This window comes from Canis lupus, chromosome 9 (genome assembly GCF_048164855.1).
Source record: "Canis lupus baileyi chromosome 9, mCanLup2.hap1, whole genome shotgun sequence".
Lineage (NCBI taxonomy): Eukaryota > Metazoa > Chordata > Mammalia > Carnivora > Canidae > Canis > Canis lupus.
The window spans coordinates 40,409,371-40,429,295 of NC_132846.1; the positions used below are offsets into that span (position 1 = coordinate 40,409,371).

The 19,925-nt window shown below is 35.9% G+C and overlaps 1 protein-coding gene and 1 long non-coding RNA gene across 6 annotated transcripts in view; one reads left to right on the plus strand and one right to left on the minus strand.

The window, feature by feature from the left end:
• Positions 1-14,375, plus strand: part of ZBTB1 (zinc finger and BTB domain containing 1) — a 27,872-nt gene extending 13,497 nt beyond the window's left edge. For 2 of the 5 annotated variants that reach the window (XM_072838896.1, XM_072838897.1), the window contains exons 2-3: positions 3,572-5,484; positions 12,511-14,375. In XM_072838896.1, coding sequence (XP_072694997.1) covers positions 3,590-5,484; positions 12,511-12,547 — 1,932 coding nt within the window. In that variant the 5' untranslated portion in view covers positions 3,572-3,589 and the 3' untranslated portion in view covers positions 12,548-14,375. Of the gene's footprint in view, positions 1-693; positions 852-3,571 lie in introns of those variants that run through there. The other 3 variants (XM_072838893.1, XM_072838895.1, XM_072838894.1) reach the window with 2 other exon arrangements.
• Positions 3,757-19,492, minus strand: LOC140640095 (uncharacterized). Its single transcript, XR_012036743.1, has 2 exons — positions 19,168-19,492; positions 3,757-18,443 (listed from the first exon to the last, which is right to left on the minus strand). It is a non-coding gene; the product is annotated as an uncharacterized lncRNA (long non-coding RNA).
• Positions 19,493-19,925: the final 433 nt, after the last annotated feature.

Below are 19,925 nucleotides of genomic sequence, written 5' to 3' on the forward strand. Positions count from 1 at the left end.
CTGCCTGTGTCTCTGCCTCTCTCTCATGAATAAATAAAAATCTTAAAAAAAATAAATTCTATTTGCCAACATAGAGTGTAACACCCAGTGTTCATCCCATCAAGTGTCCTCCTCATTGTATTTTTACTAACTTGTGGCTGTAGCTGTAGAGGTGCCTGTCATTTTGGTGGTGTATATAGTTGCACCTGTTTTTTTGGTTGCTGGCCATAAAACTGCTTTCCATTTAGATTAGAAGAGTTCTTGTTATTATCTTAAGCATAGGAGATTTAAAGTCTTGGGATGCATGGGTGGCTCAACAGTTGAGCGTCTGCCTTTGGCTCAGGGCCTGATCTTGGAGTTCTGGGATTGAGTCCCACATTGGGCTCCCTGTATGGAGCCTGCTTCTCCCTCTGCCTGTATCTGCCTCTCTCTCTGTGTCCCCCTCATGAAAAAATAAAAATCTTTTAAAAAATAAAAAATAAATAAAACCTGAAAGTCTTTACAGATTTAACTGCTGGCATTCCTACTACTGGACTCTGTTTGGAAGGAAATTTTAAGGTTATCTAGTCAAACTTAGCTCCTGATGCTTAAATAAGCATAATCACCAAAACTGCCAAGTTTTACTTCCATTAATTTTCACATGTCAATAATTGTGTACATTTTATACATTGTTTCTATGAATCCTCGTGTTTGAAATGTTATTTGACATTTTATTCTCCTCACTTTGACAGTTCGGGAAACTTGGGAGTCAGTGAAGATAAATGTTACCAAAGGTGGCATGGTCAGATTGGAACTTGAGTCTCTCTGATCCAAAGCCTGTGTTCTCTTCTTTGTATCATACTGTCCTCAATGACATCTCATCCGTCTTCCAGGTTGGGCATCCACTGTCCTTTCAAAAGAGTTTGTTTTATTTTTTAACAATTCTTACTACTAATTTTTTTTGAGATAACATCTATCATTTTGCCTCTATTATCAAGATTCTCTCTGAATCCCATAAATGAATATAGAGCTAGAAATCTCATTCTATTTAAAATGGGTTTGGGGTCCACATTTGTGTGTATGTGTTTTCTTTTTTTTTTCCCTTTTGAGTAAGGTTTTGTTGTTTTGATTCACTTTATATAATTGTAATTGTTACATAATTTCATATCCTTTGTTTATTTACTTGACTTTCCATCCTGGAAACTTGACTCATTTTCTTCTGCAGTCTTCATTCATAAATTTAATTTTTAAAGGCCACAGGACAGTGAATTTTAGGTAGTGGATTTACCTTGGTTTACTTACAACCCCTTTATTACCAGGCATTTCAAATGATAAAGAACATACTGATGAATATCCTTGTCCATATATTGCTTCTTGTATTTAAGTACATACTGAGCATGCTTCCTCATTGCATTGTACAGACATCTGATTTACAGAAGGTTGAATAGGTGGAAAGATTCTACTTATTTGACATGCTTGATCTGGCTTACAAAAAAGGTATAGTGGTTGCAATTTTAAGAAGGCAGAAGGTCTCATTATAAAGCCACTTTCCTTTCACTAGAAGAGGCACATCCCTGGCTATGCAACTGTCATCAGGCAGGATGAACAGGAAGAACAGGAAGGAGGTGGTAGGGTGGGTCTTCAGGTAGTGGAGAAAGGGTATGTGATCCACAGATGATCTGTGACAAACAAGTGGAAATAAGCTGTAGATACCTCTTAATTATCACTGCAGGGATTGAAGGGTTTGGGGACTAAAGATTGAACATTTCTCTGAACAGCTTGTTAAATGTTTTTTTTATGCTTAACTTGTGTAGGAACTTGTTTTTAAGTAGAAGATTCTGAAGTTTTATGTATACAGATTAAAAATTGAGGCTAAAATTGGATCTTTAGTTTTTTTTTTTTATTTTTTTTTATTTTTTTTTATTTTTTTTATGTATGATAGTCACAGAGAGAGAGAGAGAGAGAGGCAGAGACACAAGCAGAGGGAGAAACAGGCTCCATGCACCAGGAGCCCGACGTGGGATTCGATCCCGGGTCTCCAGGATCGCGCCCTGGGCCAAAGGCAGGCGCCAAACCGCTGTGCCAGGCAGGGATCCCTTTTTTTTTTTTTTTTTTTTTTTTTAAGATTTTTATGTATTTATTCATGAGAGACATAGAGAGAGGCAGGCTCCATGCTGGAGCCTGATGCGAGACTCGATCCTGGAACCCCGGGACCATACCCTGAGCTGAAGGCAGATGCCCAACTGCTAAGCCACCCAGGCATTCCTTATTTTAGTTTTATAATGTAATGAATAGGGCTTCTAGTACTTTTAATGTTTTCCTCTCCCTCTTTTACCAAAAGTCAACTCGCTACACTAATAAAATTTATAGTGTCTACCGTATGTTAAATGAAGAAAACTAGCAGAAAGGTATATATAGGATGATATCATTTAGGTATTTAAAAAAAAAAACCCTACAGAAAACACAGCAAGAGAAAAAACTGTGTGCATTGGAACATAGTAGCTATTCAATATCTGTTGACTCTGTGTGGAGACATAAAAACAGATGTGAAGATATGCAATCCAGAGTGTTTGGAGAGGTTACCTCTGGGAAGAGGTACGTGACTTAAGGTGTATTTTTATTCTATTTACTTATATATTTGAATTCTTTGCAATGAGCACGTGTTACTTTGTATACTTTTTTAACAATTAAAGAATGAAGAAAAAAAAAAAAAGAATGAAGAAAAATTTACCATTTGATAGACACCTCTGTACCTAACAATCCACTGCTTTGTTACACCCTAAAGTGCATGCCCAGAGATGTAAGACAGATACTCTGACTCTACAGATTTATTGCTTCTCCAATAATCAAGAGAAAAGCATTGATAAAAAAAAAAAAGAAAGAAAAGCATTGATTAAACCTATTTGCTTGTTGCCATTTCCAGAGACTCTCATGAGCATTTTTAATAGAATGTAGTTATCATTCTATTAAAAGTTATCAATTAGTTATCAATTAGTTATCCATAGTTATCAATACAAGATTTTGTATCACCTATAGCCCCTACACCCACCTCACTGGATTATTTTCTAGTATACTTTAGATACTATCATTTCATCTCTAAATGTCAGTATGTGTATCTAAAAGATAGGGACTCTTTTAACACAACCAAAATACACTCACCACGCTTAAAAAATGAGCAATAGTTCCTTAATATCAATTATGTGAGAAGTTTTTAAAACTGTGCAATTTGGTTAAACTTTCATTTTAAGTTGCTATTTTATTTACTGTCGCTGTTTATATCCTTCAAGTACTCTTAAACTTTTTCCTTTCACATTTAGCATACATTTTCCCCCATAGAGTTGCGATGAAACCAAAATGATGGTTTTTGCTTTGAATACCTTAGCTTGTGTTTCTTAAAATCAAAATGAGAAGCTTGAATAATGGTTGGGTTTTCTCCATCTTCACACCTAGAAAATGATTCAGGTGTATATTATTGAGTTTTGCTACATGAGAATAAAAGGTACTTATACCTTTATTGTACTACCAAAGCCACACAAATCCTAAAGTATAATCAAAATGATTCAAGTGCTTTTCTAAAGATACCTTGTCTGACTTTATATTTCTCTCCACATAGGTCTCTAATTAATTGAAGATGGCAAAGCCCAGCCACAGCAGCTACGTTCTTCAGCAGCTAAACAACCAAAGGGAGTGGGGTTTCCTCTGTGACTGCTGTATTGCAATCGATGACATTTACTTTCAAGCACACAAAGCAGTTCTGGCTGCCTGTAGCTCCTATTTCAGAATGTTTTTCATGAACCATCAGCACAGTACTGCACAACTGAATCTCAGCAACATGAAAATTAGTGCCGAGTGTTTTGATCTCATTTTGCAATTTATGTATTTAGGAAAAATTATGACTGCGCCCTCCAGTTTTGAGCAGTTTAAAGTGGCAATGAACTACCTGCAGCTGTACAATGTTCCTGACTGCTTAGAAGACATACAGGATGCAGACTGTTCTAGTTCAAAATGTTCGTCTTCTGCTTCTAGCAAACAGAACAGCAAAATGATATTTGGGGTAAGAATGTATGAAGACACAGTGGCTAGAAATGGCAGTGAAGCCAATAGGTGGTGTGCAGAGCCAAGTTCAACAGTAAATACACCACACAATAGAGAGCCTGATGAAGAGTCTTTACAATTAGGCAATTTCCCCGAACCACTATTTGATGTATGTAAAAAAAGTTCTGTGTCCAAATTATCTACTCCAAAAGAACGTGTGTCACGGCGCTTTGGACGGAGTTTTACCTGTGACAGTTGTGGATTTGGCTTTAGCTGTGAAAAATTATTGGATGAGCATGTGCTAACCTGTACTAACAGACATTCATACCAAAACACAAGATCCTACCATAGAATAGTCGATATTAGAGATGGAAAAGATGGAAGTATCAAGGCTGAATTTGGTGAAAAGGAATCTTCCAAAGCATTTTCTACACAGACAGACAAATACAGAGGAGACACGAGCCAGGCTGCTGATGACTCGACTTCAACCACTGGAAGCAGAAAAAGCACCATGGAGTCTGAAGTAGCCAGTGAAGAGAAAAGCAGAGCTGCTGACAGGAAAAGAATCATCATCAAGATGGAGCCAGAAGATATTCCTACAGACGAACTAAAAGACTTTAACATTATTAAAGTTACTGATAAAGACTGTAATGAATCCACGGACAACGATGAATTAGAAGATGAACCTGAAGAGCCATTTTATAGATACTATGTTGAAGAAGATATTGGTATTAAGAAAAGTGGTAGGAAAATGCTAAAACCTCGGATGTCAATAAGTGCTGATGAAAGAGGTGGCTTAGAAAATATGAGGCCCCCTAACAACAGCAGTCCAGTACAAGAGGATACCGAAAATGCATCTTGTGAGCTGTGTGGGCTCACAATAACTGAGGAGGACCTGTCATCTCATTACTTAGCCAAACACATTGAAAATATCTGTGCATGTGGGAAATGTGGACAGATCCTTGTTAAGGGTAGGCAGCTTCAGGAACATGCGCAAAGATGTGGAGAACCCCAAGATCTGACCATGAACGGGTTAGGAAATACGGAGGAGAAGATGGACATGGAAGAGAATCCTGATGAGCAGTCAGAAATAAGAGATATGTTTGTTGAAATGTTGGATGACTTTAGGGACAATCATTTCCAGATAAACAGTATCCAAAAAAAGCAGTTATTTAAACATTCTGCCTGTCCTTTTCGATGTCCTAATTGTGGCCAGCGGTTTGAAACCGAAAATCTAGTGGTTGAACATATGTCTAGCTGTCTGGACCAGGATGTGTTTAAGAGTGCCATCATGGAAGAAAATGAGAGAGATCACAGACGAAAGCATTTTTGTAATCTGTGTGGTAAAGGATTTTATCAGCGGTGTCACTTAAGAGAACACTATACTGTTCATACTAAGGAAAAACAGTTTGTTTGTCAGACATGTGGAAAGCAGTTTTTAAGAGAACGTCAGTTGCGACTGCACAATGATATGCACAAAGGCATGGCCAGGTATGTCTGTTCCATTTGTGATCAAGGAAACTTCAGAAAACATGACCATGTACGGCATATGATTTCTCATTTATCTGCTGGTGAGACTATATGCCAGGTCTGCTTTCAGATATTCCCAAATAATGAACAGTTGGAACAGCACATGGATGTTCATCTGTATACATGTGGAATATGTGGAGCAAAATTTAATTTGAGGAAAGATATGAGATCACATTATAATGCCAAGCATTTGAAAAGAACATAAGTGATTTTCTACTGTGCTAATGTTTAGTTGATAGCAGACAAAACACCAAAGCAAAGGATATGCGCTATTTAGAAATTGATTTTATAAGATGAATTGTTGGGAAAAAATTCCAAGGCCCTTTTACCTTTAATATTTTTGTTTAGGATCTTAAGTATCTACATTTTAGGTGTTATTAAATGTTTATCATTTTTGTTATTTCTTAATAGAATTCTTTGATTTTTAGTTTGTCTTAGCTATGATTAAAATTACTTTTCAATGTAGAGTACAAGTGGTTGTTACCCCTTCAATGACTATTAAACTTTAGTTTTTTTTATCATAAGGTGATGACTTTACTATTTCTATGTGGGTTTTTTTTTAAGGTTATCCTGTGAAATTTTAAATCCAATATCAGTGGCCATTCGTGTTTATTTAACAAACTTTTTAAAAGTAATTAGCTCTTTGAAACTATCTCATTTAGCCTTTTTTTTTTTAAGTTGAACAGTGATTTAGCCACTGTTTATTCCCCTTTCTTATCAATGAAATTCATATTCTTAAATTGACATGCTTATTAGGCAGGTTAGGTGCATTGACTCTAAACTTGAAGGTTGACATGGGCTCAAACTTGGCCTAAAAAGATTGATGGACCTAAGGAAATTCCTATAAATGAATATTTCCTATAATTGATAAAATATTATCATTTAATAATCACATTTAAAACTTATATTAAGTGTAAAACCCAATGACCTTACCCCACTTGAGAAATTAGTGGGGACAAGTCATTTTGTTTTGTGATATTAAATTTAACTATGATAGTTAATTAAAAAGACATATCTTGTATTCATTTAAAATAATTTAAAATATTCTGATTTCTAAAGTGTGTTAGTTTATCAATTATTTTTGTTTATAAATAGACTTTAATAGCTCTCTAGGAATATGACATCTAAAGGAAAATGATTTTTCACCTTTAAAATTACATACTTTTGGAACTTACTTTGAGACTTGAGAAAGCTGCCATGTATATTGATAAATCAAATAAAATAAAGAAATCAACTACAAATCTGGTTGTTCTATAAAAGTAGAGTGTGGAAAAAATGTCTTGTGTTTTATACTACCTAAGATTTGGAGGAAATGTGTGTGGCAAATTGCAGTTTATCACCATGCTCTTATTTTTTTCTGTAAAGGACTACAAAATTTGAGGACTATAAAATAATCAGAGCATAGAAGTGGAAATAGTTGAACACTTTTTAGTTAAAGTAGTATTGTTAGTTATTACTGACACGAGGTCTACATGATTCACATGTGAATTAAAACACTGGCAAAACTGACCCCACCAATAAACACATCTATTGTATAGAATACCTTTTAATGTGAATTACTTGCATTGTGATACCCTTCTCATAATGAAAGGGATTTTAAATAACATGTACTTAAAAGTATAATTTTGTAATTATCAACAGTAACTTAACATCGCTCTTTTTGTTTACATCGGATTTTTAAGATATGCAAGTGATATTTTTCTATACAATTTGCATAAGAGAACAAATTTCCAAGAGAATTGAGAGATATTTGACTAACACAGTTCTAGTTGAGAGAAAAGTAAGAGAGCACAGTGTGAGCTCAGAGATTTGTGGGGCTACATTGTGGTATTACATAAGAACAGGAACAGTGCAGGAGGCATGTGGTATGAAAACAAAATAATGGGAAATAGAGATGGGGGAAATACACTAAAAGATAAAGAAGAAGTTAGGTGTTTTTTTAAAAAGCCACGTAGCAGAAAAAGCAGGAAAAGTGATTCATCTTAGTCTTGGACACAGTAGTTTATCAAGGAATTCAATCTGAAATGAAACTTTAAATGAAATATATATACATTATTGATAGGAACCTGATAAAAGTGTAACAAACCCAGAAACCATCAGAGGCTTGTGTAAAGACAAGATAAACTCACTCCAAATTTCCAAACTATTTATATAGTTTAATGGACAGAATTTTTAGGAGGATCACTTTTTTACTGATCCTCATGAAAATTTATTGCAGTAGCTTCCCACCATTAAAGAACAGGGTTTTCTAAATACTACCATGCTGTAAAAAGGATTACCTCTTCCATTAGGAAAGGGGGGGATTAATTTAGCGTTTTCACATGTACTAACAGCCAACAATTAGCAAGTAAATATATAAACATTGAACATAATCTAACTCTACATAACTGAGATGTTTATGGTTTCACAAAGCCCCACCTTACCATGTTGTCTCCTCCTAGTGTCATATGACACAGGACACCTTGTGTTTTTGTCTTGGAACTAGCTACAGAGCAGCACAGGGTTCTGTTACATGTAATGTACAAGTTTTCCTTATTAAGGCAGAGAGTATATTGAAAGGCTACTTGCCTCTTAAGGGGAATGAAAATGTCTGACGCCTCTCTCTCCAACCCAGTTCCCTCTGACTTCCCTCTGCTGGGGTTACTGCGTCTAGCCCTTGTGGAAGCTGCCTTCTCCTCCTGTCTTTATGTAATTTGGCTCCAAATCCAAAAAACGAAAGAAAAATCTAGACACATATGTGGCATCTTGTGTCTTACAGTCTTGCTTAAAGGGCCTGTTGTTCTCCAGCAAGAAATCCTGGAGAAATGGAGTCAGGGCCTAAAAAGCTTGTCACCAGTTACGGTGAGACTCAGATGTTTATAATTCTTTAGTAAACAGGACTCAAAAATCTCAGATTAATAAAACACAATGAAGCAGTAGTGGAGTAAGACTTAAAAATTTGTCTTAATCTCTCCCATATTTTTAAAGTAAAAATATTCAGAGAAATGACTCTCAGGCATAAAATGATACACGGCTAGTGTTTAATGTATGAAGTTTGAATACAGACAAAACATAGAAGGAAGAATGTAAGTATTCCAGGGGCTAGTCATAAAACTAAAAGAATTAAAAGGACAGACTTCGCTAGGGCAGTCAGAGCATCAGTTAAAAGGAAAAACAATAGACTGACATGAAAAAAATCATTGATTTAAGTACTGAAGTTGAGAACAAAAATATGAAAAAGATGTAAAAGCTGAATAAAAAATAAACATTTGGAATTGTCTATGTGAGGGCAGAGATTAAAGTAATTTGATAGGTTAAAGTAATACTGATACTTTGAGACAATTATAGCTATAAAATGCCTAATAAAACAATTGTTGTCAACATGCCAAGGATATGCTTAAATACTTGAGGTGATATGCCAACTTCTATATTCTAAAAAAGTAGGAAGAGAGGCTGGGTGGTGGTTGGCAACCTTCTCCCTGATTAAACAATACTTCTTCCTCTACAACCTTAAAGAACTTCCATATTTAATAGATTTCTGGAAAATCCCCCCCAGGAACCAGTTTAATAGTGAAAATGTCATTGTTACCAAAATGGTAAATTAGTACCAAGCAAAAGAAAGACCTGAATGTGTATGTGTACACATTGTTCAGAATAAATTTGGTGTATTCCTTAATTTTTAATGGGCTTTAGCAGTTAAAATTATTTGTTGTTTGCCATTAATCTACTTAATCAGTTCCTCATCTTTCCTCTCCTGCCCCACCTCCTGTCATTTATCATGCTTTTCGGTGATAAATACTAGTGTCCTATAGGCACCCTAATATTAACAATGCCTAGGATTCCAGGGTGCCAAAAAGCTCTGTGGGGACATATCCTTGGGGAAGGCCCGCCATCTCCTTAATACTTGAGCTGTATCAAACGGGGTGACAGGATGCTTTCCAGTGAACTGAAGCAAGTAGGAGTTCTTTGGGGTGTTAAGAGCCCGAAGCTGCAGCCCAGATTTGGAAGCCCGTGACCCATCCATCCTAGAGCTCTCAATGAGTAATCCAGGTATCCCTTTAGTGTTCTTTATGCTCTGCTAAGTGCTTTGTATATACAATTTTACTTAAACCTCACAGCTCTATGAGGTAAGTATTATCCTAATTTTCCAGATGGGGCACTGAGGGAGTATTTTTCCTAAGATCACACAGAAATTTAACATTAGAGCTGGAATTTGAACCTAGACCTGATTTCTATGTGCCTGTACTTACCCACTAAGCCACATACCTCACCTACCAAGAGGTACAATGAAGGGCCTTTTCAGTCTAGAACACGTGATAAACCTGTTGAAACTCTGTGCTCCATGTTCATCATCTGATCTGCTGTGCCTGGTAAGGTAGTGGGTACCTAATATGAACATGTTGGATAATGTGAAAATGTATCAGTTGGAAACAAAACTTATTATTTGAATGGGTCATTCAGAATGATGTTTTAGAAATACTAAATATTGATGTGTTTTATTTTCCTTTATTTAAACCTTTAGTGGTATTATCAGCCATTTTGGAGGGCCCATTGTTTAAGTACTCAATTAAAAATTAATTTGAATTCAACTTCTCTATTTCTACCTCTGTGACTTTTTTCCCTCCTGTTTTCCCTCTTCCTGACCTTTATATTTTACTCTCCAGCCAGTCACCGTCTTAATGATTGTGAGACTGATAAGTTCAATAATTCAAATCATTTGAAAAGATTCCCAAGAAAAATCAGGACCCCAGAATAACAAATTTCCTCTTTTTTTGTCTTAACAGATGATATGGATAAGAAAATTTTCATTTCTTTGGCTAAAAAACAAAACAAAATCCCTAATTGCCATATTGTGATTGATCTGCTTAAAGTTTATAGACTAATCTAAATTTGTCTAAAAACAAGTTGGTTATTCTAGCTTTATAATTCAATTTACCAAAAATACTTTGTGTTAACTCATAAAGACAGTCTTATAAAAGAAATGAAAGATAATTTCAGGAAACGACAGCTGTTTATACACCCTAACCTAGCAGCAAACTAAAAAAATGAACATTTAATGCTTTAAGTGAAACAATCCCCCTCCCAATCTGACTTCAACTTTATGCATCTATTACCTGATGTCTAAAACCTATGATAGATTTTACTACTATATTAAGTCCACTACTCTAATGGTCTTTCTACCATCTGCCAAATGTTACTCTTTAAGTGAAGAGAAAAATAAGATAGTGAAGACTCCACAGATGTCTATAATCACTTAGATGGCCTACTTTCATTGCCTTCTGTCAAACTCAAGGACCTATTACTTGGTAATGTATGGGTAGAGTCTCCTACTAAAACCAGATGAAATTTAGCTACTTATAAATTTATCTGCTGGCAAAAGGCAAAGATGCAAGGATTTAAAATGCGAAGATATTTGTGACTGTATTGGTAAATATGAATTTTAACTAAATGACAATAACGTAAACTCAAACTACGTTAATGCTAATTTTGAACCATGCTAATTTTGAACCAATAACTCTTACATGTTTATATTCATATGCTTAATTGACTTTAGCATTAAGAAGCTTCAATCCTATATGTTTCCTCATATTTAGGAGAACCAAATCGTTGAAGGCCATTGGTATGACAGTTGTTCATCCTTCCTACCACAATCCACCACAGATCACTAGGGGGCAGGAAGCCATTATAATTTCTCCATTATTTTATTCATTTACTGACAAAAAAGATGGTGTAAAGGCTGCAAGCCAGTACTTGGCTCTGAGTTGAAAATATCAATATCACTAATCACCATTTCAATAAGGTGGCACAGGAAATTCTAGGGCCAAAGGATGACAAATATGTAAAAGACATTTCCTTTCAGAATTAGGAATATTAACAATTTTATGTGAGAAAATTTGCATAACCCTCTGTACTTATCTATTTGATGAGAAAGGAATACACTCAAGTAGACAGCCTGTGAAGCCCCCAATTAAGCTTTGAAAGTTACTATTTTTTTTTATTGTACTTAAACCAATTGCTTGTGTCAGAATCAGCAGAGCTCATTTTTAGATGACAGAAATATAATTCTGTCCAGATTACAGAAGTCATTTTTTCTTTCAAATGCTTATGCATTCCCTGATGTGAGATAAAATATTTTTAAAAACACTCTCTCTTTAAAAAAAAAAAAATAGGGCAAAGTAGTGTATAAAAAATAATTCTACCCAGAATCACTGGGGCAGCTTAGGAGCATTATGAACTTAAGAATTTGCAGGAAAGCTCCTTGGGGTGTGTGTATGTGTGTACTCTATTTTCATTTGCAGAGTGTACAACATTTAATATTTGAAGAAAACAATGTTAGCTTGATGGTTGAAGGCACTCAGTAAAAACATGAACTTTTAAATTTGTTGCACCTACCTTTCAACCAGAGATTTGACATTAACACGTTGGAAGTACATTGTGGGGCATCTGCCTGGTGCAGTTGGTAGAGCATTCGGCACTTGATCTCAGGCTCATGAGTTCCAGCCCCATCTTGGGTGTAGAGGTCATTTAAACAAATTTTTTATTATTTTTTATTTTTTATTTTTTTTAAGATTTTATTCATTTATTCATGAGAGACGGGGCTGGGTAAACGAGTTTTTTAAAAAGTTAAAGTACACTGTAAAATTATTTGAAGGAAGACACTTCTTAACTGCTTCCTTCCTACTTTCCTCTACCTGGCTGACCTATCTTTTCACGTTGCATGTGTCCTACCCATTCTAGCTTGAATCAATAAGAAGGTATCCCTATATTTGAAGAATTAGTACTAAGAACACCTTATATTTGATGGGTACAATGAGTTACATTAAGAAATTAAATAAATTTAAGTCCCAGGAACTATGCTTTTGTTCCCATTTTTTATTGTAGTAATATTGTGCTGGCCTGGTGCCAAGCGCCATGAAATTCTGACCTAAGAATTATGTTGTATCTTATAGAGCCGTCGTCAACTTGTAATATTATTTTTCTTGAGTTTTGTCTTTTTCTGTGTGGCAGTGGTGAAATAGGGCCTTCTAAACCTCTGGAGAAGTGAGATCTGAATTTGGAGAGGACATGGGGAAGAATCAATCTTCAACAGATAATCTTTAAGTCCAGACCCAGGAATATCAGATCTGAAGTGACACCATCTTTTCTGTCTTCCTGACAAACATCAATCCCAAAAGTTCCAGTTTCAAGGATCCAAGAAAACTCAGTAAAGATCACTTTGGAATCACTTTGCTGTGACAAAATTGATTCACGGTGACTCTCCTAGTATTTGTGGAAAATCTGCTAAAGAAAAGTAACTAGACTATTCATATGACATCAGTGGTTAAAGCTACACTAAAATGAAACTTTATATGCTAATTACCTTCCATGGTCCCTTCTAAAATAAAGGGCTTGCTAGGTTCCTATAAATATATTATAAAGAGATAATAACATATCTGTTTAAACACATATAATCCTAAACTTAAAATAATCCAAATCACAGTTTACATATTAAGAAATGTAGTTAGACAATTAAAGTACACTCAAAAATCTGTAGTTTAGAGTATAAATAAAAAGATATGAGTACAGAGAAAAAGAATGTGATACCAATATTTTAACAAGGAAAGATAATCTAGTTATTGCTCATTGTAATGTAACATTTGTCCTTCCTCCTTTTTCACTGTATATACCAGTCAAAAACTTGATTATTAATATTAATGAAGTTCCCTGTTAATCCTTTTAACCTGAAGGAAAAACAAGTGGTTATTAATTACTTCAATAGTCGTAGATTTTCATAAATCACAGACAACAAAAAGAATGCATCTTAACACACATTATTTTCTTCTGAACTTAGTAATAGAATGAGTTTCTGTTAAATATTTATTCTCAGTATTAACGTATAATACCATTATTTCTCAGCTTTCAAATTTCAAGATAAAATTCAACTAAGTATTGAGTGAAACAATGATTGCTGTTTTTTAAAAAAAACCTTTCACTAGGAAATGAAATGTTTGGTGAGATTTTTAACTTGGCTCCAAATACTTTGTTTTATATATATATATGCTCATAAACACATTTCTTAACCATATGAATCTTATAGCCATATCATTTCCTTATATACTTGAATACACTTGTAGTTTTACTTTTGGTTAACTCTCTAATTCATTATTACTATTATTATTTTGTTTCTTATGCAATATTATGATGTTATTATATATTTTCAGAAATGCTTATTTTGTTTTTATGCCTGTTTCTTCAAATGTTTTAATGAGTGACACAATGAAATCTAACTTAGACTATAACATAATAGTATATACGAAAGTAAAGTCATTTAAAATCTCTAGCTATAAAGTGGGATGATAACTTGAATATTCATTCTACTAATCAGACTAACAAAAAATTAGATAAAGTTAGTTAGAATGTGATAGTGGGTATAGAAACCTGAAGGGAGAAGAGAAATCCACCAAAGACTTCAAATTCATATGAATTCACCTGCTTCAGGAGAAATAAGGTTAGAAAAGTGTTAAGTTCTAAAAACAAAAACAAAAAAACTATGGTTTATCTCTTGGAAAGCATATAAAACTGCAGACTTCTAACAAGTAGGAAACAAACAAAATAAAAGATTATCAATCTTGCCAGACCAATATAGTAGAGATTCAACAAATAATTTCTGATAGAAGTAGATTCAGAAACAAAATATGGCTTAAATTTTGACTGTACTAAATTACAAATGTAATGAATTACATTATAAGTGATATAAATGCATTCTATAATGTGATTATTTTCTGTGTATCAGTATAAAATGGAGTTACTGAGTTACATGGGAAATTTGTTACATTTTTTCAATCCATTGCTTTGACCTAATAAAATGTCCTCCTCTATGTTCAGAAGTTAAACTGTCTGTATAATTGCTTTTATTTATACTGTATTTTTTTCAACCTGGCTCTTTTACAAAATTATTTGTCTGAAAAGTTATCAACTCCTTCCATTCTCTAATACCAAAATAATAAAATTTCTGATACAGTTAATTTTGATGTTCCTGAGCAGCTTAAGAAGTACACAAACAGGGACGCCTGGATGATTCAGTAGTTAAGCATTCAACTCTTGATCTCAGCTCAGGTTTTGATCTCAGGTTTTGAGTTCAAGCCTCTGTCTTGGGCTCCACACTTATTTAAAATAAGAAAAAAAATTTTTTTAAGTGTACAAAGGGATGCCTGGGTGGCTCAGTAGTTGAGCATCTGCCTTTGGCTCAGGGCATGATCCTGCGGTCCTGGATTGAGTTCCACATCGGGCTCCCTGCATGGAGCCTGCTTCCCCTCTGCCTCTGTCTCTGCCTCTCTCTCTGTGTGTTTTTCATGAATAAATAAATAAAATCTTTAAAAAATAAATTAATTAAAATAAAAATAAAAAATAAAAAGTACACAAAACAAATTAACTAAAATTCCTATTGCCAAATCCTCATTTCTTTTATATAGAATGAGTGGAAAAGTACTACCTCATGGCAAACACAGGTGGCAACACATTGATTAGGTTTCCTTATAATATAAAAAGAAATAATTTACTAGAAAATCCACTGATATAGCAATTCTTTCAGAGGGTTAATTTTCAAAATAACAATTTCTTCTGAGAAATAACTTCCTTCTCAATATAATCCATTTTGCTTATTTTCAAGTTAAGAGTTTAATATGCTGCCCCCCTTACCAGGTGATCAGCAAAGAGTATTCTCTTCCTTTCAGTACAGTCCTCAAAGACAGTTGAGGTAATTGCCCAGAATTTAGTAAGTATTAACACTTACAACCATATTGGATCTGTTAGATTGTTCCACAAGAGTCTATCCTCAAAGTTAGCACTGTACAAAACTGAAAGACAAGCACAATTAATATTGTTTTCACAGATTCATTTCTCTTCTAGAAAAGCCTCTCTCCTGGGCTCAGGTCTTAGCCTTCCATACCTTGTCCTACTGCAGGCCACTCTGACACTACAATTTTCAAAGACTGAGATTTTCAAGACTAAAAGAAACGATGGTGAAATTTCTCCTGTACTGACAGGTGATTGGGGAAATAGTGTGGAACATGGAACAGGGTACTTCCAAAGAATATAGGATGGCAGGATTTACAGATATCTTAAATAACTACTTCAACTCCAGTTTGCTCACAGGTCCTCAATTACAGGCTGCTACTACTCACTCCACTTCTCTTCAGGACATTACTTCCTCAAAACAATCCACAACCTTTTTGTTTTGTTTTTGTTGTCAATCCACAACCTTTATAAAGGTTGTAGGAATTGAGAGTTTTTCTTTTTCATCCACAACCTTTATAAAGGGTAAGAATTGAGAGGATTCCAGAAAATCCATAAGTTTTTTTCCCGTGGTAATTCTGGAAAAATTTATTCTTACTCATTCTCCTTGGACAGGCTTGACTGCCCAGGCATGTAGTTTTTAGACTTCATCTTACTCATCTTTGTATCTCTAGTACAAGTATTTTCAGATGCGAGTTTGTTTCAACCTTTGATCTCTGCAGTATTATTTAATACAGAGAGACAAGAGGTAGAGAATTTTCCTCTGACACAGGAAAAATTTTTTTGGTTAAATAATGTGCCTCAGGCCACTCTTAATAAAACACTGAGCTAGTGAATCACTACTGTGTTCCAGGTACTCTTCTGGGTGCTGGGGGTTAATTAGATGACTTCACATATGTTAAAGCTCTTATTTTTTCCAGACTGTGGGAAATTTCAGTCTTTGGATTTTAAAAATATTCTGAAACACCCTAGTATTCATAATTTGCCAAAGAGATTTCCCTTGTTCAAAATCAGTAGTAATTTCTATGTAAATAGTAGATTAGCAAACTTTGTTTCAATTGAATGTTAATAGTCAAGCTTTAAAAATCACTGTAGGGATGCCTGGGGGGCTCAGTGGTTGAGCCTGCTTTTTCATCTACGTCTCTGCCTCTCTGTGTCTCTCATGAATAAATAAAATATTTAAAAAATTGGATCCCTGGGTGGCACAGCGGTTTAGCGCCTGCCTTTGGCCCAGGGCGTGATCCTGGAGACCCGGGATCGAATCCCACATTGGGCTCCAGGTGCATGGAGCCTGCTTCTCCCTCTGCCTATGTCTCTGCCTCTCTCTGTGTGACTATCATAAATAAATAAAAATTAAAAAAATTAAAAAATAATAAAAATCATTGTAAAAGTCCAATAAAATTTAGAAAAATTACTGATAATCCTACCATCTAGAGATAATCCATTTTTTGGATCCATTTTAATATATGTAAGATTATTATACATATCAAATAAGATACAAAAGTCCTTAATATTATTATATGTCCACTTAATTATACCAGGAACTTTTCCTGTGTCATTAAAAATTCTTGTACATGATGTTATGGTTACATAATTCATCATAGGAATGTATTATATTATACTTTATATATAATACATTTTCTTATTGCCAGATATTTAAACCATTTCCCTTTTATTACTGTTATTATAAATAATATACCTATATGTTCTATTATTTCCTTAGGATGAATCCCACAAAGAGTAATGCTAAATGAAGGGCATGATCAAATTTTGCCGCCCAGAAAGACTGTACTAACTTATATTCCCACCAGTAGCATTTACCTGTTTTGCTGCACCATTGTTGGCATTGATGAATATTATTTGGTCATAAATTTGCTAATTTAATCATTTTTGATGAGCTGTGTTTTCAATGAATTATGAGCCACAATCATCAAAAAAAAAATTTTAAAAAATCAATACAAATAAGGAGCAACAGAAAAATTCCAAGAATGATCAGTATATGACAATGTTCTAGGGCTGCAAATGTTTATTTCTTACAAAATCAAAATGTAGACATTGTCCTTTTGGGAAAAACTCAGATGCCATTTAAAGTATAATACAAAGGGATCCCTGGGTGGCGCAGCGGTTTGGCGCCTGCCTTTGGCCCAGGGCGTGATCCTGGAGACCCGGGATCAAATCCCACATCAGGCTCCCGGTGCATGGAGCCTGCTTCTCCCTCTGCCTATGTCTCTGCCCCTCTCTCTCTCTCTGTGTGACTATCATAAATAAATTAAAAAAAAATTAAAAAAAAAAAGTATAATACAAAAAAAAAAAAAGTATAATACATACAGGGGCACCTGGCTGGTTCAGTCAGTAGAGAACCAGGGGACTCTTGATCTCAAGAGTTCAAGAGTCTTGAACTCCTGAGTTCAAGCCCCAGGTTTAGAGTAGAGTTTACTTAAAAAAAAAAAAAAGCTATAAAACATCAATTTACTAGGTAAAAAAAGCAGAAAAAAACCATATAACTAATGAAAATGCAGATAAAACTGCTATTGTGATTTCAGGAAGCAGTGTTAAAGATGAATGTAGTGGTCAGACTGCAAAATTTAGTTGTAATAAGTATGCATTTAGTACATAGTGACCATACATACCTCTTCCTTCTGAAGTTGTAATTTTAGTGTTGTTAAGAACTAACATGTTTGCTTTTTTGCAATCTTGCTTTGCTTGAAGTAAATGTGTGAGGGCGGTCTGAATACAGGAGATCTGGAAAGTTTCTCCCTGTTTTTCTACTTTCACAGTTGTACTGAGACCTGTCTCTAAATCACACTGTATCATCAGTTCTACAAAGAATTTGTATTGCTCTCCAGCCTGCTAATCCCGGATTCCCCTTTCAACAACATAAAAAGTAAAAATTTCCAAGAATAAATCAAAAGATCTGTACTCACAAGTTAAGACAACTTTAGTAGAAACTTTTCGGTTTTATTTTTGTTTCCCTAAAATTTTCTTTTAAAACGTTTCCTAGGGGGATCCCTGGGTGGCGCAGCGGTTTGGCGCCTGCTTTTGGCCCAGGGCACAATCCTGGAGTCCTGCATTGGGCTCCCGGCATGGAGCCTGCTTTTCCCTCTGCCTGTGTGTCTCTGCCTCCGCCTCTGTCTCTCTCTCTCTGTGTCTATCATAAATAAATAAATCTTAAAAAAAAAAAAAGGTTTCCTAGTCCAACATTTTTTTCTTTAACTTCTCTCATAGAAAAAGAGATGGAAATTGTGGTTAAAACCAACACTATCTAACCAATGAGATTAACAAATTAATAGCAAATGTGTTTTTAAAAATGACATACAATGTCTTTTTTATGTGTTTTTAAAAATGACATGGAAATGACATACACAACTAGATAAAAGAAATCTCATTGATTTGATTGTACAGGATTCTGTCAACATTACTTTTTTGGTCACAGATAGCTTTGTGCGTTTCTTACACAAAAACTTTTCTCCAGCTGGCTCACACCAAGTCTGATAATGGGCCATAGGTTACTGGCTTCCTTCAAAAGATGGTTTCCCCCTCACATAGCCTCGGGAAAAGAATCATGACACCTAGAGCTCACCTGTAGAGACTATTTTTTGCTTGTGTCCTTCTCCTTGTGGTGACACCAAACTTCTGCACAGAACTCGCATGTGCCTCACTACACACTGCCCTCATCCACAGAAAGAATGTCTTTCCTCCCCTCTTGGCTGGCACACGTGGGCCATCAGTTCCAGGAAGCTTTCACCCACAGGCCCTCCCCTGACTGGATGGTCCCCGGCTTTGTGTTCCCACAGCACTTCTCTCAAATTACGTTTTATCTTTTTACTAGAGTCTTAACCTCATAAAACCTGACCGTCTCATGTGTCTTTTTACGCTCAACATAATAGGTACCTAGTAAAGCTCCTTGAATGAATGCCTCCAGCTTTCCCCCACAACGTGAAGCATCATCGCTGTGTCTGTCACAGCAGTTTTGTTGTGGTTTTCCCTCAGGAGTCCGGACACAGGGGTCTGCTTCTACCCTCCATCAGCCGGTGCCAGACAGTACTCCCGGATCCACTCTCCTCTTCCCCTGAAACATAATAATGGAATGAGTTATATGCTCTTTTTTCATCTGCCTACTCTGAGGGGTTGTGTCTTTCCCTTAGCTCCATTCAGCACAGCTGAGGAGAACCACGTCATTCGGCTGAGCTCGGCCAGGAAACACTACTGGGGTCCTACGCACCCGCGCGCGAGCTCAGGGTGGGGCAGGGTCGTGCGGGGCGGTGAGCCTGGGGGGTTCTCACGGGGCTTCGACCGGCGCGTTTTAATGAACTTCTAGATTTTTCCAGCGGCGAATAAAGTGCTCGAAACGGAAAATAAAAGCAGTGGAGCGAGCAGGGAGACGGAGCCGGGAAGCTTCGAGTGGCAGGCCGGGCGGGGAAATGGAGAGCGGGGTGCAGGAAGCTGAAACCCCGGGAGGGCGACGCGCAGCCGCTCCCGGGTCTCCCGTGTTGCAGGCCGCCCGCGCGGCGCAGGAAAACCGCGCTCCCCGGGGCTCAGCTTTCATCCAGCGCTCACAGCCACAGAGACGCCGCGAAGCACGCCAAGTAAACTCCCAGGAGGCCGACCTCCTGGCCCAGGAACTTCAAAGCCCCCGCCGGGAGGGAGCG